This window comes from Peromyscus maniculatus, chromosome 20 (assembly GCF_049852395.1).
Source record: "Peromyscus maniculatus bairdii isolate BWxNUB_F1_BW_parent chromosome 20, HU_Pman_BW_mat_3.1, whole genome shotgun sequence".
In the NCBI taxonomy this organism is placed as follows: Eukaryota; Metazoa; Chordata; class Mammalia; order Rodentia; family Cricetidae; genus Peromyscus; species Peromyscus maniculatus.
In genome coordinates, this window is record NC_134871.1 from 14,642,193 (window position 1) to 14,668,029 (window position 25,837).

Genomic DNA, 25,837 nt, shown 5'->3' on the forward strand with positions numbered 1-25,837 from the left:
TTTTCATCATGTTCATTACCTTCTCTTCTCTCAACTCCTTTCAGATTCACCCTACCTTCCTCACCTACTGAATTTTATATCCTCAACACACACACACACACACACACACACACACACAAAAAAAAAAAAACAAAAAACAACACTCATATCTTGTCCATCTATAAAATGCCAGTAGCTACTTTATTAGGAATGAGACTTCATACCCTGTGATGTGGCAGAATTAATCATTTTTATACAAAAATTTATTGTTGTAAATGCTTGGGATGTATGTCTTTTATTAGATATTCTTTAAAATTTTTTTATCATTAAGAAATTTTCTATTCATTTCACATACCAACCACAGATATCCCTCTCCTCACTTCTCCCACCCCCCAGCCTTTCTCCAAAACCTACCCCCATCCCCACCTCCTCCAAGACGAGGGCTCCCATGGGGAGTCAGCTGAGCCTGCTGCATTCAGTTGAGGCAGGTTCAAGACCCTCCCCACTGCACCAAGGCTGTGCAAGGTGTTCCACCATAGGCACTGGGCTCTAAAAAGCCTGTTCATGCACCATGGATGGATTCTGATCTCACTGCCTTGGGGGTCCCCTAACGGTTCAAGCTAAATGTATTTTTTGAGGGAAAATGATACTCTCTGATTCCTTGAACTATGCTGTGTATCTCCATCTCTTCCTTGTTATTACTGTTATGTTATTTGCTTTTTGGCTGGAAAAAGTTTGTCTCTTCAAAAGAATAGCTATGAAGCTTGTGATCAATTGGCTTCATGATGCATGATTGATAAGTCAGATATTTTCTTCAAATGTTATGAATCAGTGTGTCTCCTTATATCAAGAAGTTCTGCATAGGTATTGGTGTATACTTTCAATATTACAAAACATTTAGAAGTTCATCTTAGCTTCTAATTTCTTGGGCTGGACCTCAAGTAATCCTCAGGTGAGAAATCAGAGACAGCTCAAGTCTTTCCTTGGGGTGCACATTAGCCAGCAGACACTCCAATCCTCAAGTGTTTCGAGTGTCTCAAAATCAGCAATGGGCATCTTTCTCCCAGAACTTGCCTTTATTTAGGTTTTGATCAAATTCTTGTCTGTTCTATCTTATGTAGTCACTTAGACAAGTGTATTATGAAATACTGTCTTTTGACTGTGGTCAAGTGATAGAGCTTTAAGCACACAGTCATTTCTGAGACTGAGAAAGTTACGGATAGTACGGCCATGCTTATGTTGCCTAATGATATTGGGAAATAGGTTTTCAGTCAATTATGAGGCAGATTCAATAGTGATAACAGTCTATGTAGGAGAGGGATTTGTTTTAGAGATAAACTGTTTTATCCTTCTAGTAAGTATACTGTTTTTCAGAGCTACCATAGCTGCAAAGATGCCATGTGTGAAAATCAAGTATAAAGCCAAGAATGCATGTAGTTTGAGTTGCAATCCACATGCCTTGCTGTTAGCTTGAAGAGTTTTTTTTTATATTATTCATGTTTTTCATAGACTTTTTGTATACATAATAGTCATGAAAAATTTGATATTGATAATTTTTGTGGATCAAAAAACATGATCCTTTGGTATTTCAAATTACTATCAAATATAATGCATTTCACTGAAAAGAAAAGTCTATAACCATCTTTTTTTTTCTGAATTTATTTGTATTAAACAATAAACTCAAAAACAATACGTTTCTCACAATAACATGCCTGACTTAAAAATTAAGTGAAATTTAAAACATGTCCCATTTGCATAAATTATGTTTTTAAAATCTTATTGTAAATTTAAATATGAAATCATTTATTTTGGATATGTGTATGAATGTGTGGTCACATGTGCCAGAGTACAAATGGGTCTAAACATATTTGGAGTTTAGAGAACAGCGCTACGGCTGTGAGTTCTGTCTTTTCACCATGTGGATTGTGGAATCAAACTCAGGTCACTGGATTGGGGGACAAGTGCCCTGATATACTCATCCATCTTACTGGCCCCTAAACTTGATTTTTGTAAGTTAATATATGTTAGAATTTTATATAACCCTGTGGAGCCAGGAGATATATACTTGATATAATTCATTATATTTTTTTTTCTAAATCTTTAAAACTAAAGCATTTACTTAGGATTTATTTGCATTTCGGTGACTGTCGTCTTTTCAACTGAATTGCTCCTAGATTTTTTTTCCTGAAATATATTAGGTAAAATGACTCAATTATCAAAAGGTTTGAAATTAAAAGGCTTGAAACATCATGCCTATAAATTTGGAATATTTTGTGAACTTGGCAAAATTAACTATCTTAAATCTTCAAACTTATTTTCTCTGAGGTTAAAGGTCTGAAATCAGAGCCAGAAGAAATCACTAATATAAATGTGCAGAGCAAAATATATATAATAACACTAGGTAATTTCTATAAATTACCAATTCAGAGATCCCATGAACATGATTTATAGTGGTATGTTTTTCAGATAATTCTCACACATACTCTGGACGTACTTGAACAACTACAGTCACAGTGATTAGGGATGAGGTGGAGGATTTTGGGCTGAAGGCCAACATAATACTCAAGGTGAATGACAGGATAGTCTTACCCATATAGTAAGACCTTGGCTCAAAAACGTAAAGGAAATAAACAAAAGAAAGTGGTGTGTGTGTGTGTGTGTGTGTGTGTGTGTGTGTGTGTGTGTGTGTGTAAATTTTTAAGAAGTTTGTGAAGGTTAAACAGTATCAAATTATCTGGCATAGTCATAAAGAATGGGTGATTTAGGTGGATGTTTTCCATGTTGCTTCTTGCTTAAATTTTAGGACAAGTCAGTCATCTTGATATAGAAGAAGCTGTATTTCTGGCTGGTGTATCATTGTGCAGATAACAAGAAAAAAATTTATAAGTAATGGTAACCAGATTGTTCTTCCAGAAATACACCATTGATTCAATATAATATGAAAAAATGTAGATCACTATGGTGTATTTTTTTTTAAAAAAGGATATATAAGCCAAAAGAATTTATGATCAGTGATAGTTTACCAATATGTCTAGATTAATGTGTCAAAGAAGAATGTTTATGAAACCTTTGTTCACAGAAGTTGAAGTGTAAAAATTAATATACTATTAAATTTATTTCATTAACTCAGAAGGCATACAGCAGTGCTTCAGAAAGGCAAACATAAGCTTTCTTACTCTAAATGGAGTGTTCATTAATTTTTCTAAATTAGTTACAAATCTCAAACAGTTAAATATGTATTCTCTGTGTTCTTTGTGATATGACGAATATATGTGTGTAATGGGAAATATTACCAGTAGGGTTTTCCATCTGTGTCACTGATTTCTTGTGAGTCTGCTTCTGATGAACAAACTCCTTACCATGTAATCCATATTCAGTTTTCTGATCATTTGAAGTTAATATATAGATTTTGAGTCATGACACATTTGGTTAGGAAACTCCTTATGATTAGGGAAATATTTCATATATAAGCATGTGTGGACTATGCCTTAAAATGTTGCAGTGTACTATAATAGTTTCACTGCTGTGAGTGCCTAAAAATCTTCCTTCACTTCACATCTGTTATTATTATTGGGGGGGCATGATAGGAACAAAACATCAAAAAGCTTGAATTTTACCTTTGTGATTTGTTCTATTGAGTAGAAGATATGTATATAGTCATCTGTAAGGTAAAAAAAAAAAACAATAGACACATGAACTTATCAAAAGAAACCTGATTTGACAGGAATGCCCTTAAGAACACCATGCATTAAATAATGTAAGACAGGTACTTATTTTTAAATATATCTAGTAAAATATATTAAATGCATAGAAAAACTCAAAGGTATTCATATACCCAGGAAAATATATAGAAAAGAAAACAGTTAATAACAGGGTAAACACAGAGGTCACTAAGGAGTAGTTTTTATTTGTAATTTTTGAAATTCTATTTCTGATTTTGAAATACTTTTATCCAAAATATTAAACTTTAGAAAAATACTTTGTTTTTCTGTATAATACCCTTATTGTAAATTAAAAAAAAATAAAGAAGTGTATAGAAAAGGAAGGACATTAAATATCGGTGCAGTTTATATTTGCCTAAAGAAAAAAGTTGCAATGTATGAATCAGCAGCCCCTTAACAAATGAGCAGACAAAATGAGTGTGTTATTTTAAGGCATATGCCCTTTGTCTGAAATCATCAGGGTTATGGGGCTTTAGAATGTATAAAACAGCCCATAGATCAGATTGTAGCTGAAGGGATTCATGCTTGCATTTTGTTATGAAGTCCAAATTGGAAGCTGTTCAGGCAGAAAACTAATAGAAATGGGTGATAGCTAATTAACCTAAGGCTTCAAAGTAATTGCTGTGCAGGAAGCAATTTGAAAGAGACCTTTTAATATTTATTTATTTATTCATTTGCTTCTGAAAATCATAAAATGCCCTATTTGACTTTTGATGAATGAGTAAAAATATGTGAATGTAGGCAAGTATTGACTTTTTAAACGTCTATCTGATCTAAATTCTTGGTAAGCTTTTAAAAAGGCAAAAGTAGGACAAGAATTTCATCCATTCACAGGACTAGCACTAGGCTACACACAGACCTCTTACAGGCAGGCTTCCAAACTAAGTAAAGATCGAGGGGAGTTTTGTATCTATCTGTCCAACCATGAGACACATTTTTAGGAGTAGACCCATTACAGTCAGCTTATCTAGAGTAAATGGCTCTTGTGCGGCGATCTGACTCACAGCAAGTGCAAGCTGTTGCTGTGATTTGAGGAACAGAATGGATGTGAACATTTGACCTTAGCCTCTGTCTGCCCCAGTCTGCAACCGTGGCTTCTTAATCTCTGCACATGGCTGTGCTCGTAAAAAGTCTCTATGTGTATATTCAAACAAACTAGTTTGCTAAAAATATAGTAAGCTGTCAAATTATCTCTGAGGGACCTGCCCTTGTGCACTTAGACCTACCACAGAATTAGTACAAAATTAAGATCATTGATACCAAATGTCTAGGTTTAATTTATTGAATGTAAGTCTCCCCAAGTTTAATGCCCACTCTGACCTAGTTAATTTAGGATTCACCTAAAATTAACCAATCACTGTTATGAAAATTTTAACAATTATATAGACTTTACTTCACAAATCCTTTTTTTTCTAATTGAGTGAGCAAATTTTCATAAAAGACAATAAAGGTACATCTGAGTAGAATTCAGTGTGCTGTGCCAATAAAAGGATGGATTTAAGTTTTTCAGATCCATTGTGCATTGTATAATTAATTTTCAATATAATTTACTTCTTCCCAGAATTAGATTGAAAAGAATATGAAGGAAATTGACATGTTTGGGAATTTTATTTGTTAGATCACAATAGAAAAATGAGCCAAATATAGTGGATGATTTTGTCAACTACTTCATGGTTATTGAATTAAATCTGATAAATTGTCTATTTATCTGATAAATTCTATTACTTGTTATTTATATTATACATCCAATGCAATATAACAAATTCTTAAAATGTCATTTAAAACTTGTTGTCTATATTGGTCTTAAAGAAAACCAAGAATTTTCAAAAAATGTATACTGGCTTTTGTTTTGTTTTCTATAACAATGGTTATTTATCTTTCATTGCAGGATTTATTTATACATGTGGTGGAACTTTAAAAGGACTTAATGGCACCATAGAAAGCCCTGGTTTTCCATATGGATATCCAAATGGTGCGAACTGTACATGGGTAATAATAGCAGAAGAACGAAATAGAATACAAATTGTTTTTCAGTCATTTGCACTAGAAGAAGAATACGACTACTTATCCTTATACGATGGACATCCTCACCCTACAAACTTTAGGACAAGGTTAGTGTACTTTCAGTGGAACATTGGAGGTAAACTATACCATGGGGAGACTTATTTGTTTCACAGAAAATGCTTATCATATTGTTTGTTATAATAAATTCATATTGAATAAGTAAGTACTATTTATTTGAAAATACTCAATTTAATGATCAAATTTTCTCCATAGGTCTGACTTCCTAATAATAGTGATTATTACTTCTCCACAGATAAATACAGATTGAATGCGACCCTTTAAAATAGTTGTGGTGTTTGGGGTTTTAGCTAATTATCTCAAGGCTTCATTTATTGTGTTCATAACTTGGAGCAAAGTAAAATTATTATTATAAAAGTTCTCTGTCAGAGGTATGTGTCCAAAGAAATATGCAGTACTATAAAAATAAAACACTTTAAATTCAGTATTTATATAATAGAGAAATACATCAATTTCAGATAAATTATTTAAATAATTGAAGAAAACAACTTTTTTGCACAAACAAATCTCACATTCCTGATTCTACAAATTGAATTACACACACACACACACACACACACACACACACACATGCACACACATATACAACATATATTTATAAACTTTATGTGTATGAGTGTTTTACTTGCATACATGTCTGTTTGTGCAAGCCCATTTTTTGTATGCATGCCCATTTGGCACAGAGTCCAAATAAGGGTGTCACATACCTTGGATAGAACCACAGTATGAACCCTGGGAATTGAAGCCTGGTTCTCTATAATAATAACCTATACTTTTAGCAGCTGAACCATCTTTTCATCCCTGAAATTTTATACTTCTGAAGAGGGTCAATTAAAAATGTAAATTTGTTCTTTTCTTGTTAAAGTGGTGTTTTAAATTTTATTTAAAGGCATGTTTTTCTATTTTAGAAAAACTCATAATTTTAAATGATCTGTAACTTGGAAAAAAGCAATGTCAGAAAAATACATATACCACATATTCTTAAACTTATAATGGTGTTTACATACAGTTTATGAATAGGCAATATTTTGTAGCTTTGCTGGGTGGTGGTGGCACATGGCTTTAATCCCAGCATTTGGGAGGCAGAGCTAGGCAGATCTCTGTGAGTTCAAGGCCAGCCTGGGCTACAGAGTGAGTTCCAGGACAGGCACCAAAGTGACACAGAGAAACCCTATCTCGAAAAAACAAAACAAAACAAAACAAAACAAAACAAAACAAAAAAAAAGACTTTGTAGCTTCTGATTTATAATATTCTAAATAGATAATATTGAATAGTCAGTGGTACTTTCATACTTTTCTGTGTGGATTAAAAATATTTTTAAACTCTGTCAGTGTTCCTAATGGTCCTTCTTTTTTGCTCTCTTCAAAATTAGCTTCCTCCATTTTCACCAGTCTTTGAAATATTTATTCATTTGTGTTATTTTTCCTTTATTGAGAATAGATTCTTTTTTATGCAATATATCCTGATTATAATTTCCCTTCCCTCTCCTCCTTTCAGTTACTCCCCATCTCCAATCTTCTCCCCTCTAGATCTACTACCTTCCTATCCCTCATTAGAAAAGAACAGGTTTCTAAGAGATAATAACCAAACATGACAAAAATAAAGTATGATAAGATGAAGCAAAAACTATCATATCAAAGTTGGACATGGCAACACAATAGGAGGAAAAGACTCCCAAGAGCAGGTACAAGAGTCAGAGACCTATCGTTCTCACAGTCAGAATTCCCATAGCTGTAAAATATATGTAGAGGATCTGGTGCAGACCCATGTAGGCCTTGCGCTTCGCTTGTTGTATCAGTTTCTTTGAGGTCATATGCACCTTGCTTAGCTGATTCAGAAGGTCATGTTCTCCTGGTGTCCTTCATCCCCTCTTGCTCTTACAAAATTTCTGCCTCCTCTTCCTCAGGATTCCCCAAGCTCTGAAGGAAAGGATTTGATGGAGACTTCCAATTTAGACTCTCCAATAATGTATGATTGAGGTTCTCTGCATCTTTTGGTACCAGAGAAAATATCTTTGATGACTGGACTGCTATGAGTATAGCAGAATATCATTAGGAATCATTCCATTTTATTTTAACTAGTAGAGGTTGGTTTTGCCCTAGGTCCCTAGATACCTAGTATCTGGTTCTTGGTTAACAAAGCAGTGTCAAGTGTGGGTTCCTTCTCATGGAGTGGGCCTTAATTCAAGTCAGATATTGGTTATCCCAGTATATTATATTATTTGAGGCTAATGTGAAAAGTATTGTTTCCCTGACTTCTTTCTCAGTCTGTTTGATGTTTGTATATAGGAGTGCTACTGATTTTTTTATTTAATCTTGTATCCAGACACTTTACTGGAAGTGTTTGTCAGCTATAGGAGTACTCTGATGGAATTTTAGGGTCTCTTATTTACACTATATATCGTCTGCAAATAATGATGTTTTTACTTCTTACTTTCGAATTTGTATCACTTGATCTGAAGTTGTCTCATAGCTCTAGCTCCAAGTTCAAGTACTTTATTAAACAGATATGGAGAGAGTTTAAAAAAAAAACTTTTCTTCTTCCTGATTTTAGTGGAATTGCTTTGAGTTTCTCTTCATTTAATTTGATGTTGCCTATAGTCTTGCTGTAAATTGCCTTTATTATACTTATGTATGTTCCAAAAAAATATTTCTAATTTGTCTAGGGCTTTTATCATAAAGGGGTGTTTGGTATTGTCAAAGACTTTTTCTTCATCTCATGAGATGATCATAATTTTTTCTTCTCTCAGTTTGTTTATATGGTAGATTACATTCACTGATTTTCATATATTAAACAATACCTACATCTCTGGGATGAATCCTGCTTAACCATGGTGGATAATCTTTTATGTGTTCTAGATTTGGCTTACAAGTATTTTATTGAGTACTTCAGCATGTATGTTCATATGGGAAATTGGTCCGTAGTTCTCTGTCTTTATTGAATATTGTTTTCCCAGTGTTTTTAGTATCATGGTAACTGTATTCTCATAAAATCAATATGACAAATTTCCTTCTCTTTCTCCTACATGTTTTAAAAGTATGTCCTTATGATTCTTTGGATATCCTCTGTGTCTGTTATGCCCCCTCTCTGTTTCTGACTTTGTTAATTTGGATATTCTCTCTTTCTTTTAGTTAGCATGGATAAGGGTTTGTCTCTCTTGTTGATTTTCTCAGAGAACCAATTCTTTGTTTCATGGTTTCTTTATATATTTTTTTTTGTTTCCATTTTATTGATTTTAACCCTCAGTTTGATCATTTCTTCCTATCTACTTTGCTTGAACATGCTTGCTTCTTTTTGTTCTAGAGCTTTCAGGTGTGCTGTTACATTGCTAGTATAAGACCACTTTTAGAGGTCCTACCCATTTCTCTGTGGGAAGCCTGCTACTGTGGGGTCTTGCCCCACCAGGAACTTAGGTCACCTCTGAAGAGGTGGCCTGGAACTCAGAAAAGGTAAGTGCACAACTTGCTGGTATGCCAGCCTTCCTCTTATCCAGAGACAATCAGATGCATTGGGGAGTCAAGTCAAGCAAGAACTTGTTTATTGGTAGGTAGTAAGCCTCCTTTATAGCAGAAAACTTCCAGAACCCTAGGATGGGGTGGAAGGACCCAACCAATCGTTTTAAAGGTCACCCTATACTCATTTCTTTGTTTACGAGCTGTTTACACACTGACATCATCTCCAGATCTCTGTATCTAATCTCAGCGTAAACAACTTGGGCTCACTTCCTCTCGGCACCGTCTTTGTAGCTCATGTATGCCCCACATGCTACCACTTTTTTTCCAGGGTACTCTTGAGGAGGGAAGATTAAGAAATATTTACATAGAAGGATAGAGGGGGAGAGAAACAAATAGAAACACAGGATAGCCTCTGGAGGGCCTGGATCATTGTACACCAGCCCCTTCTGTCTCTTCGAAAGTTTTTTTTTTTTTTTTTTTTTTTTTTTAATAGGAATGCCAAGGGGAGGAACAAAAGACCTCTTCCTAGCACAGCCAAGTGCAGACCCTTTCCAATCACCTGGTAACCACACATATGGTCAAGCCACCCTCAAATGCAGCCCTGCTGGGTAAAGCAAGCTGAATCTCTCTAGGAAACCTTTGTGAGCCTCCACAATCACTCAAATTTCTTTCATTAATGTGGGCACGTAGTGCTATGAATGTGTCTCTTAGAACCACTTTCATTGTACCCTATAAGTCTGCATATGCTGCTAATCAGTTTTCATTGAATTCAAGAAATCTTTTGTTTCTTTCTTATTTCTGTCTTGGCCCATTCTCCATTCCATAGGGAGTTGTTCAGTTTCCATGAGTTTGTGAGCTTTCTGTTGTTTGTGTTGTTATTAATATCCAGCTTTAATTCATCGTGGTGTGACAGGACGCTGGGAGTTATTTCAATTTTCTTGTATCTGTTGGAAGTTGCTGTGTGTCCCAGAATGTGGTCAATTTTTCAGAAAGTTCAATGAGATTCATAGTAGACTTATATTCTTTTTTCTTTTTCTTTTTTTTTGTCTGGTTGAAAAGTTCTGTGAATGTATGTTATGTCCATTGGGATTATAATTTCGGCTAGCTCCGGTATTTTTGTTTGGTTTTTGTCTGAATGATATGTCATTGTTGAGTGTGTAAATGGAATTTTCTTTGGGCTGCCAACCAGCTACCCAGTTAAAGACAGGGAGACTTATTATGAATTATGAATGCTAAGCCTTAGCTTAGGCTTGTCCCACTAGCTCTTTTAACCTAATTTAACCTGTTTCTATTCATCTACATTTTGGCTCAGGGCTTTTTACATTTCTTTCGTTTTGTATATCCTACTTTCCTGCTTCCTCCCTGTCTGTCTGGCCCATAGTGTCTCCCTGTTTTCTCCTTTTCTTTCTTTCTTGAGCCTAATTCCTCCACCTGCCTACTCTCCCTGCCCAGAAGTTCCACCTATATCTCCTCCCTCAGTACTGGCCATTCAGCTGTTTACTAAACCAATCAGAAATCAGGTAGTCAAGGTAAAACAGCAATACATCTTTACATAATTATACAAATGAAACTTATCTTTACATAGTTAAAAAATGCAACATATCTTTGCACAGTTAAACAAATATGCAGCATTTCCCCCTTTGTCTCTAAATTAAAAGAAAAGTTTTAGCATTAACATAGTATGAATATATACAATAAGAATAATTGTCAAGTAAGAATTACATTACAATATCCAATCCATTTGCATTTGGCAAATTCATAGAAAATACTCCATTATCTATCCAGTCTTGATGAGTCCAAAGTTTTATACCTAATTCACTTTCTATATCTAACTTGTGTTACCAACCCAAAACTATCTCCTTAGACCTCAAAACTTTTTCTTCAAAAAAACCAATTTAAACTTTTATGTCACTCAACATTGTGAACTTTACACCTCATTTGTGAGATTCTTTTCTGAATTTGGTAACAAGGAAAACTGAAACTATAACTATCTCTTCTTCAACACTATCAGAGATCGAGAAAGATATAATATTACCTGAGTAAACAGGAAGTGCAGAGCAAACAACCTCCAAAACTATAGAAATGACAGAGGCAGCTGCTTGCCTTTAGTCCTCTCTCCTTCTTGATGTTTTCCTTCTAACTCTCATTTTTGATGTTTTCCTTCTAGCCCATTTTTATTCTATCTTTATTCTTTTTTCTTATAGCTTACATAGCCCAGCAAAATCTTTCGGGCAATATAAAAATTACAATATGGTTGCCTTCTGTTTTTCAAGTGAATGATTACAATGAATACAAAACAAACAATTAAAAAACAGCTTGTTTTCCATATCCCTTACATGATTAAACATTTTAGTTATTATAGGTGAAAAACGAATTATCCCAAGCACGTGCATACATTCATACCCAAGCAACTAGTTATAGATTAACCATTTGGGCAAGCAAGGTATTCTTCTCAGTCAGATATTTTACTGTCAGGCTGCATTTTGCAATTACAAAGAAAGAGCCAATTATTTTATTACTTACCTTGAAAGGTAAGAAATCACAAACCTAAACTTTTATGTATGAAAAAGAATCAGTCACCTCTATTTTAAATTTTAGGGTACATACCCACTCATCAATATTTATTTTTAATGTCAAGAGAGTGAGGGCAAAAATGGGTATAGGGAATTAAATCATCACCTTTGGTCATTAACCAATCCTAGCAAGAAAGGTGTGTCAGCTAGTAATAACTGGGCTGCTTTGTTCTTGTTCCCTGACCTTAAAGAGTTCTTCATTCAACTATGTGCCTTTCTAAAACTTTAGAATATCTTCTTGAGTTTTTTACCTCAAAGCTATTTGAAAAAAACATCTTAGTCTAACTTTAAATTATTTTCAAAGCATTGTTTCAGCTATTGAAGTACCCTGAAACCTGTGAACACATCTCTAAACATTAAAGTTAAAAGAATTTAAGCTAGGTGAGCTAACTAGGACTCAATTGCTTTTCTTAATCATTAACCTAAGCCACAGTTTATATGGCTCCTCAATAGAAACTCATGTGTTCTACCTGTGTGACACTTCCTTGTATTTATTTTTATTCATCAAAGCTCTGTATAAAATAACATTATTATTATCATCGTTTAGACAGTACAGCTTAGGAAGAAATCATCTTCATAATAATCCACAGGTGAAATACTCTGTATAATGCTATGTTTCCTTGAGATAAACATGCCACATTACAGGCAGTGAGGATCTCCTTACACACATTCACACCATGCCAGATACCACAGGAAGATGACAGGGGCAAACATGTAAATGTACAGCATAAGCAAAAGACATTTCAGGGTCTGTGGTCAGGGACCTTGCCAAACCAAGATTGACCGACCCATCAGAGAGTTTCCCTCTGGATGGCTGACACCTTGATCTTCAGTTGCCACCTGTTGCTCCTCTGACACAGCCACCAGCAAGGGATTTTTTGTGTCAAGAATTTATTAGATTAAACATTTTCTTTGCTCAAAGTACCAATATCTTTTATCGTATCTTCATCATCTGAGATTCTTTCTTCTATCTCTTGTATTCTGTCAGTGAAACTTGCCTCTGTAGTTCCTGTTCAAATTCTTAAAATTTCCATTTCCAGAATTTGCTCCCTTTGTGTTTTCTTTCTTTGTTTTTATTCCAATCTCACATCGTGAACAGTTTTGTTTATTTCCTCATACTGTTAGTGTTTCCCTGAGTTTCTTTAACAGAGTTTTTCATTTCCTCTTTAAGGACCTCTTATCATATTAATAAAGGCTGTTTTCATGTTCTTCAGCTATATTAGAATATGCTGACCTTTGGACAACTGACCTCTACCAGAGACAGATCACTCTGACTCTCATAGATTGTATTTTTGTGCTGGTGTCAAGGTATCTGGGTTTGGTATTATAATAGGTCTAGGTGCTTCTTTCTGGATTTGTCTCTGTTACTTGGTTGTATTGTTCCCTGGTTTACTTCCTCTTTGAATTTTCAGAAACTGTGATGTCTGTGTGTTGCCTATTTTCCTGGGTTGTTCATCTGGTGTGTTCACCAGGAATGCCTGCTGCTGTTGGAAGCTGGGATTCTTTGATGAGTTGTGGGAAGAAATGTTGAAAAAGAATCTTTCTGAACCATTGGGAATGGGGTCATAGTGGAGGGGGAGATCACAACAAGTTTCCAGCTACAGAACTGGGGATGAGACTGGGGCAGTTGGATCTCAGGAGCAGTAAGGGAGTGTAGGTCCACTTAAACCTACTTGTTGCCTTGGGAGGAGTGATCCTTGGGTTAGCAGAAGAAGCCTACTGGAGTTGGGGTATGGAAGAAAACAACAAGTAGGGGAGGGAGTTTAAAAGGGAACAGGTTGTTGGATCCACAGGAGACATGCACAGGACTGAGGGAAGGCTGAAGCTGGTGTTCTGCTGCAGGGCTAGAGAAGAGACTGGGGGATTGCGTCTGGGGGAGTGGAGAGAAGGAAGAAAGATTGAAGGCAGCCTACCTGGTTTTCTGGCAGCCATGACCTGTGGTTTAGCATGGGGTCTATAATTCGTATTTTAAATAGATCATTATACTCATTGTTCTTTCACATTTAGTTGCAAAGAATTATATCATAAGGAAAATGATGCATCAAGAAGTAGTGATTTTGTTACTGTGGTGGGTTTCTTGCTCAAGAGCTGTTTGGGAAAGCCTGCACATTCTGTGAACACTAAGCAACATAACAGTGAGAAATACTACCATCTCATGGAGCACTTCTGACATTTTAGAGAAAATAGATACATAAAAGCTGCATAGATTTAACATCTCATTGGTACACATTTGAATTGTTTCCAGCCTTAGAAGAAATTGAAGCTGATTTAACTGTTTAATAATATTTGTTTATAAGGTACAAAGTTTATAGAACTGATTATAAGTGGAGATATATTTTTTGTTTCTTTCTCCTTTTCATTACTTTGGCTCATTGAATCCTTCTGACTTGTTCTTCATCTGGCATGGCTAAACTCCTTCAACTGTATCATTTGAAACATATATTGTGTGGCATCTATTTTAGACAGTGTTCTTTCATTGATGTTGCACATGTAATTAGGATATAGACATTTATTGCTAATGATACAAATCAAGGACAGAAACAAGCATATGAGCTTGTGTGAATGAACACAAATGGATTTGTGATGAACTGATGGTTTCTTCTTGTCATCTTGGGGTCTTTCTTTTTTTATAGTGTTTTTAATTTATAATTAACTTAATTTCACATATGAGCTATGGATTGGATTCCCCCTGTCCTCCCTCCTCCCACTCCCCAGCCCTCCCCCTAGTCCATCCCCCACTCCCACCTCCTCCAAGTGTCTTTCTTGATGTGAAGAGATGCCATGACTATAGCAGCTCTTATAAAGGAAAACCTTTAATTGGGGCTGGTGTACAGTTCAGAGTTTTAGTCCATTTTCATTATGGTGGGATCCACTGCAGCATACAGGCAGACATGGTGCTGGAGAGGTAGTTGAGAGTTCTGCATCCAGACTGGCAGACAACAGGAAGAGAGTGTGCCCCATTGGGCCTCAAAACCCACTTCCTTCAACAAAGCAACACCTACTTCAACAAGGCAACACCTCCTAATAGTGTCACTCCTTTGTGCCTCCCATGGGGGTCATTTTCATTCACACCACCACACTTCCCATAGCTCTTCACATCCAATCAATAACACAGGCTATAAGAGATACCAAAGGAAGTCTAAAATTTTCATGACAGCTCTAATAATATGCATAAAAGAACAAGGGCTTTTGTAGTTTTTATTCACATCAGGGATGTAATGTGTGTAATTGTTGTTAATATAAAAAAAAAGAACTAACTCTTCAATATTATCTGATGGCTTCTACAGATGTACTGATGCATTATCTCTCAAGGATCGAGAGAACACAATACTGTTTTATTTCTTCTCGTTTAAAAAGACATGTGGTCATGTATGCAGTGGCCCAACAAATCTTTCACAGTAGCTGTCCATTATCTTCATCACTTACAATCTTTCTGTCCCTTCTCTCGTTATGATCTCTGAGTACTTGAGAAAGAGGGGTGATATTGATATCCTATTTAGAGCTGAGGAATTTTTTATTCTTTGTGGATTGACCAGTTGGGGGTTTCTGTGTTAATTATCATCTACTGCAAAATAAGAAAAAAGAAAAAGCAAAGAAAGAAAGGAAGGAAGGAAGGAAGAAAGAAAGAAAGAAAGAAAGAAAGAAAGAAAGAAAGAAAGAAAGAAAGAAAGAAAGAAAGAAAGAAAGAAACACTTCTTTGATGTTAAGCTTTGGGTAATTGATCACATATGTGCTTAGTCCTCTTGGAGGTTAAAACAGGGCATCAGATTCCCTGGAGCAGTCATTCCAGGCATCTGTGATCCACTGGAAGGATGCTGGGAACTCTTAACTACTGATCCATTTCTCCAAGCCCTTCTCTAAATGTTGCTCTCTCTACACCTTGTGAAGTAATTAAACTTATTAATGTCATCATTAAAATAATGGTAGCACAAACTTTAATCCCAGCACTCAGGAGGCAGAGGAAGGCGGATCTCTGAGTTTGAGGCCAGCCTGGTCTACAGAGGGAGTTCCAGGACAGGCTCCAAAGCTACACAGAGAAACCATATCTTGAAAAACCAAAAAAAAAAAAATCATATAAAGAAACTTAATTCATTCTCCAAGGTAACCCTGCTAAACATAGAGGGACACACAACCATCATTGCGAACCACATTTATCTGTTTAGAATTAGATCTATGTAATTCATTCAAGGTTTATGTAGTGAGAAATAAAGTAAAACCTGCTTCCTTTTTAGTAATATTTGACCAAATGGAGGAACCAGATAATAACAAAAGGAATGTTAACCAATATGTAATGTATAGTAATATAAACAGAAAGCTTATCTATTTATTCCTGGTGTTTCTTTTAGAGATGACTCTGTGCTAATGTGCATCATGTTCTGTTTTGCTTACTGAAGACGCTGTCTGCATCTGTTGATCTTTGTGCTTAAAGAAATGCCGTTGCTAATGTCAATGTTGAATTTAGTGAGAGAGACTGGGAAAAGCAAATTACAAGTGGCAACCTTAAGGCCCTCCAGACTGTGCTTGTGCACAAAATTGGCTGTTCGATTAGAAGTTGGAAGTGGTACTGGCAGGGTTTGACTTGTCTTTGCCTGTTCTTTTGACTCACTGTGTCCTTGCCTTTTTCTCTCTCATACGGCATCATATTCTCTGTTAATTCATGTCCTTATGGTTCATCTGCTGTTCTTTCTTCCAAAAATTTATATTTATATTTCATTACTTTTTATGAGTTCCAAAGATTTCTTTTTTGAAATGTAGCTTGCTGGAGCTATATCATGGTACTGCAGAAATCTTGACGTTCTTCTTGCCATACAGAAATGTAATCAGACTCAGAGCCACAGTTTTACGTTGCTAAGATAAGTCTCTTAATTCCTTGTAGTTGGTGGTTCTTTTGACTTCCTTGTAAGTGTGGATCTATTAAATACATTTTGATATTTGTGTGGGTCGAGGGACTGGTTGGCTCTTTTCTGTCCAGTTTGGCATTTTCATCTCTGTCCTCCTTGTTCACTTCACCTTTGGGCAGTCCTGTGGATGATTCTGTGGATATAGCTTCTGCTATTACTAGAAGACACAATCTGACAATAAACTGCCTAATACTTCGACTTTTAGACTTTTTCAACCCTATTCCCTGTAAATATTTCTTGAGCTTCAGATGTAAGATTACTTTATAGTCATATGTCCGCTATGACTGGGCTCCATGGCTCTGCCTTTTGATTGGTTGTGGTTTTCGGTAGTAGTCCCTGTCTGTTGCAGTGAAGTTTCCTTGAGAGTGGTGAAGAGTGCACTTATCTGTGGGTATAAGGACAAGTGCTTATATTTTGTTAGGGTTTATGTTTGTTTTATTAATTAATGCTGGCAGATTTTCCAGCCATAACCACTAGCACTGGATAGTCAGTTAACTCTGCAGGATCAAGAATGGCCTTCCATTTGTTGAGTGGGTCTTAAGTCCAACTAGAGAGCTGTTGGTTCCTGGCAAGGTATGTATGCTATTATTGCAACCTTAGGATTATCACGCCATGCTGGTCATTAATATGGTTCATAGGTGTCATAACTGGGTAGGACTCAAGCAAGATGTTTCATATTTTTTATTATTCTGACTAACTTCACCCATTCATATTTATACATGTGAAAACTCATACAGTAGCATTAAGAAACATTTTTGACAGTAGACAGTGGCTGCATGATAATAAACCAAGATGACAGTAGTCATTTTGTAGTATTATTATCAGAAAGCCTTCTACCTTATGTATTCTATGACATAGATGTGGTCTCCTCACTCCTATTTGGGTATAGCAGATCATTTGGGTATTTGTCTGTGATGGAAAAACCATATGCATTGTGCCTTAATCCAAAGTGGTGGTGTTTTTGTCAACATAAAAGCAACTCTATTTTCATTAAATTGGCCAGGAAGGCAAAACTTTCCCAGAAGTTCTTACAATGTTTTGTAGTTTTTATATAATATAGAACTTCCTACATTTTCCTGGTGCATGAATTCTGCTTGCATAGATCTTTCTTTATTCCTCTGGGATGGATGCTTCTGTCTGCCAAGGATTGCCCAGGCAAGATGTTTCCTTTTTCCTTTCCCATGTTTATATGTTCAAGCACATGCAAACAGCTCCCATTTGGCCTGGAGATTTCTAAGTGTTTCTGACCCCTGGGCACAAGCAGTGAAAGTGATTAGAACTCTCCTGTATGTTTATCATTGCTTCTTTGACCCTGTTGTGTGGGAGCCCACAGAGCTTTACTAGTAAGATCTGAGCTTGCTTTACCAACAGGCCTGTATAAGACAGTGATTAGACCACTGGCCTGGGTACCAGCTATCTGGAAGGGTCTATAGTTGACTATATCTAGCAAGAGGGGTGGTCTTTGGCCTCATCTTGTGGCATTGTTAAAAAAGCCCTTCTTAATAAAGTTCTGGGTTGATGGATATTGACCCAGGTCCTCGCGAGCTATCCTATGTTTCTGCCTTTCTCTTGTCAGCTAGGCCTATCATTCTACCTAATATTTTATTTTTCTCTCCTCCTCATAGTAACCCTTTAAAAGGTGTGAGCAGGCCTCCCACACTGTTGTATAGAATCAGAACGCTTTTTGATAAGAAAAGAGCTTTATTGCAGATCCATCCATGAAGGATGAGTTAAGGAGAGCCAGTGACATCTGGGAAGAAATTATAAAAATGGGAACTGTTTTTGTGACAGCAACAGGCAGTGCTGAGATTCCAGCTCTACAGAATGCATAGGGGAACAAGAGAACAAGGTAAACACATGTGGAACAGCAAGTTCATGGTCTGGTGCTACCTGCCTAAAATCTGATCTTTAAGACAAAGCTGGAAATCTATCAGGGTGTTGTCAGCAGAAATGGGATATAATTTGGGCTATTACCAAGAGTTTGGTGTGCACCACAGTGAATGTCTGGCACTCAAGTCTGTTCTAATCTAGCTTGGTCTGTGTTCCTGAGCATGGAGTGAGTCAAATGGAACAAAGAGTTTTTTCTTTAAAATATTGTCAGGAGAAGAGGTTCCTATTCCCCAATTTTCTCATCAGTGGGCAGGGCAATCATTACTAAGTCCCACAATCAGTCATACTGTTATGCTAGGTAATCTGAAAGGAACAATTTAGGGTATTTTATAATAAATAGATGTGTCAGCCCTAGTATAAACTCACTATTTATCAATACAGGGAATTTTATAAGATGAGATATCTAGCAATTATTTAGTTATATAACTTTCAATATCACTACACATAATTTAATCTCCTTACATTTTTAGAAATATTTTACATGAAATGAAAATAGGTTATATTTAAAGAAAGTAGAGCATATAAATACATATAAATTTCCTTAAAATCTTTAAGGAAATCATGGTAATATATATAACATCTTGAAATGTATATATGTTAATTTTGAGAAATTTCTCCTAATTCCTTGTAAAATAGCAAATTCTTAGTTTAAATTTTTTTTCTGAGACCTGATGACACACTAGTTTGTAGTGGTATAATCTGTCTCTATCACTCTTCTGAAGCATACAGGTGTCAATAATTCCAGTACCTGGGGATCCACCACCCTCATCTGGCCTCTGTGGGCATTGCACAAGTGGTTCACAGACACACATGCAAGCAAAACTCCCAGACACATAAAAACAGAAATAAATAAATTTTAAAAACTTTATTATAAAAAACTTGCATCACACAGTGAGGTTAACCAGACTCAAATTGTATACATCTTAATAAACTTCTATCTTCATACTTAGAATAGCCATTCTGAATATCTGAAGCATCACATTGGATTTTACACTTTAACTATCAAATATACCTTAAGCACTTATGCATTACCTAACACAAAACAATCCAGGACACATTCAAAACTAGAACAATTAGCTTTCAATTTTCTTTTATGACCAAGTGTCATTTATGTGCATTCTATTCTTCCTTATCACCTAATATTTAGCCTTTCTTGTTTTCCTTTCTTCATGCTTAATTTAAAAATAGTTTCTTATTTTATAAAAAGTGACAGAACTGATATTGAAAAGTTTATACTCCACCATCATTGTGAAAAAATTATGATTGGTCTACACCTTGGCCAACATTTGCAGTACTTGGCCATTTTGGCAATTCTCCCTTCATATTTCAGAGTAGATGTAAGTAGACAATTTATTCACATTCTGTTCTGAGTATTGATTGAAATATATTTACCCTATTCTGTGTGTTGATTAAAATAATTTGAATATTTTTATTTCATTGATGATCTTGATATTATTGAGAAACAAGCATAGAAAAATCTCCATTATATGTTTGACAAATTTAAGTGATGCAGTACTCTCACTAGATTATATGAGTAGCTTTTCCATTCCGCGACACAACTCCTCAATGAGAAACATTTTAAATTGTAACAAATATATATTTAATACCAATTTACTCTGTGAATAATTTCCGTGTAGCTACATAAATATTTGTTTATCTAAAGCTGGAAATATTCCATATTTATTTTTGTCTAAAGTTATAATATTAGAGTTCATAATTTGGTCTATAATTCGTCAGGTGTGAAAGCATCTGTGCTCATTTCATTCCATTTGGCTATTAAAACAAAGAATTAACATGACATATATTTTAAGGAATCCAAAAGTGACAATTCAATACCTTATGTTTCCTATAAGGCTGCTGGCCCATCACAGTTAAAGTGAAAGTACATTTAAAAAAATAACTGTTTGAGCTACTGTTTTCTATGGAAAACTCTTTCTTTCTCACCATTTTGTCAATAAGCTTATTCTCCTCCCATGTTTTTTTTTTTACTTTGTGACTATCCACAACCAATGCATATACTGTTTATCAAAGTGATTGCAATGCACTTCATTATTGCAGATAAATTCTCTTAATGCTATTTATCCTTGTACAAAAGCAAGTATTTGAGCAGAATTGTTTTTTAAGTTCAGTGATGGATACTGTGGAGTAAAGTTCAGTTCCTAGAGCTAATGTTTGATGGTTTACAATTACCTGTTACTATTGGTCTTGAGGACCAGTACTCTTTCTGACCTTGACAGGCACCTGTGTTGATGTTCATATATGTAGCTGAATGTCCTGGCTGGTCCACAGCTGCTCAGACCCAAATAAACACACACAGGCTTGTAGTAATTAAAACTACTTGGCCATTATCTCAGGCCTACCACTGACTAGCACTTACATTTAAGCTCAACCAATTTCTGTTAATCTATATGTTGGCATGTGTTCCGTGGCTTGATCTGTGTGCCATCACATGCTGCTCCCTGGATGGTGGTCTGGTATCTCCTGACTCAGCCTTCCTCTTCCCAGAATTCTCCTTGTCTGCTTATCCTGACTATACATGTTTATTTAATTAAAATAAATTTAAAAGTTAATAAAATAAAATAAATTCAGTATATTTTATCGGAGTTTATTATCTGTCATATTTACTTGGTAGATTCTTGACAAATCCAAATGCATGAAAGAAAGCAAGGCCAAAAACTGAAAAGCTAGAGATTAGAAGGCAAAGCAATGATTGTAGCTTAGGTTCCCACTTACATAACTGAGAGAACTTCCCATTTCCTTCTTCAGAAAATGACAGCAGTGCCCTATGAATGGTCCTGAACAGTGTTACAGTTCCTTTCCTACACAATCTGTCCTGTTTGCTTCCTTCTCCCCTTTGCTCCTTGAATTTTCCACAGAACTCTTTTATCCTCATGATAAAAATCTTCCTTCATTCTACCGTCTGTTCTTTTCAATGTCAACAAATCACCTCTCTCATTTCCTGTAGGTGAAATGAGGTTAGGAACACCTTCCCAATGAAACAGTATTAGAAAATATCTGAATGACTTATTAGATGATAGAAACAAATGGCCATAAGGTATTTTATGGCCACACACTCTGGCAATTTTACTCTGCTTGATGGCATTTCTTTCCATGTTCCTGTCTCTAGGCTGTCATAAAAGTTAGATTGAGAGTGATAGAACTCAGTATAATTTGCTGGCTCTGAAGATTTCTCCCTTCCGAGCTAGAACTTGTCCTTGTGTTCTGATTATCTACAATAGAAGGTCTAAGAAATACAGAAGTTTGTCCCTCTGACTTTTTTTTGCATGTAGGCGCCTGTACATAAACTGCATATGCAATCTGAATAACCACTTTAGGAAAATGAACTGCAAAAATAAGCTTTTTCAGTTCTTTCAAACTATTAATGATACCCAACAGCAGTAGTCATTTGTTTATTATTAGCATTGTATATTCATACAGAATCCTGAAAACACAGTTGAGGAGAAATCTATTTATTTTCCCTTTAAACAAGCTCTTAAAAGTTGTTACATTGTAGTTAGTAACCCCTTCCTCAATAGTATAGCTTGCTAAAGACTTGCCATTGGCCATGCAAATGAATTCAAAAAAGAGTCAATTAAAATTGTGATGAACCTTAGGCAGTTAATGACTCTTCTCTTTAGGCACCATTTTTCTCTTTGAAAGATTCAAATTAATGATTGGATGGTTCTCAAGGACAGACAGGATTTCTGAAACTTTTTATGAACATAAAAGGCTCTTTCAAATCCAAGAAAGGCAAGGATTCAGGAATATACACAACCATTTGTTGTTGATACCAGGCATGTGGCCAAGAATAATTGAGACAGCTTTAGCTGAAAAAGTAAATGAATACATAAAACCATTAAAATTGAGGTGAAAACCGAACACAAATGACAATAAGTAAGTTCAAACACTTTGTTCCATGGATTAGGTTTATTTAATCCTTTGCTGCAAAATGTGAGAGGCCTTCTTTCCATTAGTGTGCTTTCCATAAAACAGAACTGATGTCCTGAAAGGAAGCAGCATTTTTGTGTATAATTGACTAGTGATAATTCTTCTGAAAGTCACTCTTCATAAACATTCACTTTCTCCTCTATAATATGGTATAATCCAACTGACTATTGATTACTTCACAGGAAGCAACTTGATGTTCTTAATATATGAATACCTTATATAATAGAAAATTTCATATTAGTAATCTAAAAAATAAATAAGATATTCGATGAGACAGTATAGATTAACTCTGTGAATTCAGTTGTGGTTGTCATTGTATGGTATTTTTTTAAAAAAAGAAACAAATAATAAACAGCTGCTTTAACCCATTTTGTATAAATGTACATTCCATCAGGATGCATATATCTGATTCCCATAGCATCATTTTATATATTAGTCCCAATATTATTATTCCAGAAATTTTTTATCTTTTTTTCTGAGAAAATGCAGAATTTCTGCCAACAGATATTTGAGTTTATGTAAGTTAGAGGTTTTCTCATTAGTTAGATATATTTACATGACTTAATTATACTGTTTGGGGAACAACAGGTTTCTTATTTTTATTTTAATTGTTTTTATAGTATGGAAAAATCGAACTATGGGCCTCACCCATGCTGTGCAAGCATTACCTAGTTTAACTTTATCCTTAGCACAGAAGACATACTTGAAAGTTGGCAACCATGCAGTCAGATAACTTTTATTGAGCCTGTTTTTTTTTATTGATCCTGATTTTTATATAATCATTTTATTAAATATAAAAGCTAATACCAAGAAAATAAAAATATAAGGTATAGAGTGCTAGCAAGAAGCAAAAAAGAAAAAAAAATAGTGATCTCCCAGAGGATTGAGTTTGTTCTCAGCACCCACATTGGGTGTCACAAAACTATTGTAACTCCAACAGTGCTCAGGGAGTCTGAGACTAACTTATGGCCTCTGTAGGCACCCCCACACAGAGCATACACATGCTCATAAACACACACACACACACACATACCCATAAATAAAATGAAAACTTTCTAAAGAACAAGAAAATCAATCAGATTAGTAGACCTACTGACCTTAGAAAATCATGTAGAGACAAGATTAATTGAAAGGATTATTGTATTGTTAAAATAAGCATGTTCAAGACAAATATTATATGGATGAGTCACATTGGATGCATGTTGTAGTCACTTTTATATTGCTATAGCAAAACAAAACACATGATCAAAGCGATTTATAAAACAAAGAATTTAGTTTGGGGCTTACAGCTCAGAGGGCGAGCCCGTGATCATTATGACAGGGAGCTTGGCAGCAGGCAGGCAGATGCAGCACTGAGAGTTTTACCGTCTGTCCACAAGCAGCAGGCAGTGAGAGCAAAGGAGAAAGGGCTCAAGCCCAGTGACACACCACCTCCGATGAAGTCTCACCTCCTAACCCTTCCCAAACAGTTTCACCAAACAGTCAAATAATGAGCCTGTGTGGGTGGGTGGGTGGGGTATTCTTATTCAAATCAACAAATGCAATATATATATATATATATATATATATATATTCTTTTTTATTATTTATATATATTTTCTTTTTTACTATTAGGAAATTTTCTATTCACTTTGCATACCAACCACAGATCCCCCCCTCTTCCTGTCCCTCATGCCCACCTCCCCCAAGTCAAGGTCTCCTATGGGAAGTCAGCAGAGCCTAGCACACTCAGTAAGTCATGTCCAAGCCTCTCCTCCCTGCACCAAGGCTGTGCAAGGTGTCACACCCTATGCACTAGGCTCCAAAAAGCCCTCTCATGCACCAGGGATGGATACCAATCCCCCTGTCTGGGGGCCTCCCCAAACAGTTCAAGCTAAACAACTGTCTCACATATCCAGAGGGCCTAGTCCAGTCCTATGGGGGTTCCACAGTTATTGATCCACAGTTCGTGGGTTTCCACCAGTGTGGCCGGTCATCTCTGCACATTTTTCCATCATGATCTCTACATCCTCTGCCCACAGAATCCCTCCTCTCTCTTATCAATTGGATTCCTGGAGCTCCATCTGACCCCCAGCCAGGGATCTCTGCATCTGCTTCCATAAGTAACTGGATGAAGGCTCTATGATGACAGGTTATTCACTAGACCATCATCAGAGTAGACCAGCTAGGCACCCTCTCAACCATTGCCAATAGTCCAAGGTGGGGTCATCCTTGTGGATTCCTGGGAACTTCCCCAGCACCCTGCCTCTTCCAATTCCCATGAAATATGTTTTTAAGAAATTGAGCCTACATAGAAATACAACTAAATTTGTCCTTGTTTATATACATGTAAATTATTATATACTTGGCTACATTTATGGCCAACAACATTGCCTTCAGAAAGGCTGAAAATGCTTCAATTTAATTTTTCATGATGTGTTGTAGGCAGGAGACTTGTTTATTTATGATTTATTAAGCTTATGTTAAAAGTCACTTTCTTTAAAACTTCATATTGATTTTGTGAAAAGTTGTAACATCATTTGCAGTTGGAATTAGAAAGATCTGGTAAAATTAAATTCATATAATTTTTAAAGAATATTTCAGCCAATCATTTTCTAAATATGAATCCTTACAATATACTGATTTAAACATTTGTTTCTTCTTGCAAGATAGGATAATTATGGTTTTATTCATAATAGCACCAAATAGAATGCTCATACAAGGACAGGAGTCAGTCTTTTAAAATTAATAATATTCTTAAATCTTTTAAATTAATGCATTGTTGTTACGATACATGCTTCCCAAAATATTCCTATTTGTGATACTAACAAGTCAAAATAAAACATTGAAATCTGCTATAGCTCTGACATATTTTCTTTAGTAGACACAACAAATAAAAATACATAGACTTTAAATATGCACTATTGCTAGAGAAATTTTTTCCATTTATTGTGATAATTATTTTTAAATATATAACACAATCAGAACAACCTCTTCTCACTCATTTGTAATATAATATTTTCTGATTTTAATAGCTATGTTTCTATGTTACATATATTCATTGGAAGTATTCAGCCGAAAGGAATAATAGATGAATATATGAAACAGCTGACTTCCATCCCATGCTATAATACTTAACACCTCAAATCATATTTCCAATTGAATTTTCTATATTCTCTTGTTCTGCTTTATACATTGGTTTTATATATTACTATATAATATAGACGTGATAGCAAACACAATAGATTAGTGCTGAAAGAATTGGCTTTCAGAGAATGCACTAGGTTCAACTCCCAGAATTTCCAAA

The 25,837-nt window shown here is 35.4% G+C and overlaps 1 protein-coding gene across 3 annotated transcripts in view; it reads left to right on the top strand.

The window, feature by feature from the left end:
* Positions 1-25,837, top strand: part of Csmd3 (CUB and Sushi multiple domains 3) — a 1,148,052-nt gene that overhangs the window by 130,385 nt on the left and 991,830 nt on the right. For all 3 annotated transcript variants that reach the window (XM_006993205.4, XM_042265493.2, XM_042265494.2), the window contains exon 2: positions 5,590-5,812. In XM_006993205.4, coding sequence (XP_006993267.1) covers positions 5,590-5,812 — 223 coding nt within the window. The remainder of the gene's footprint in view (positions 1-5,589; positions 5,813-25,837) is intronic.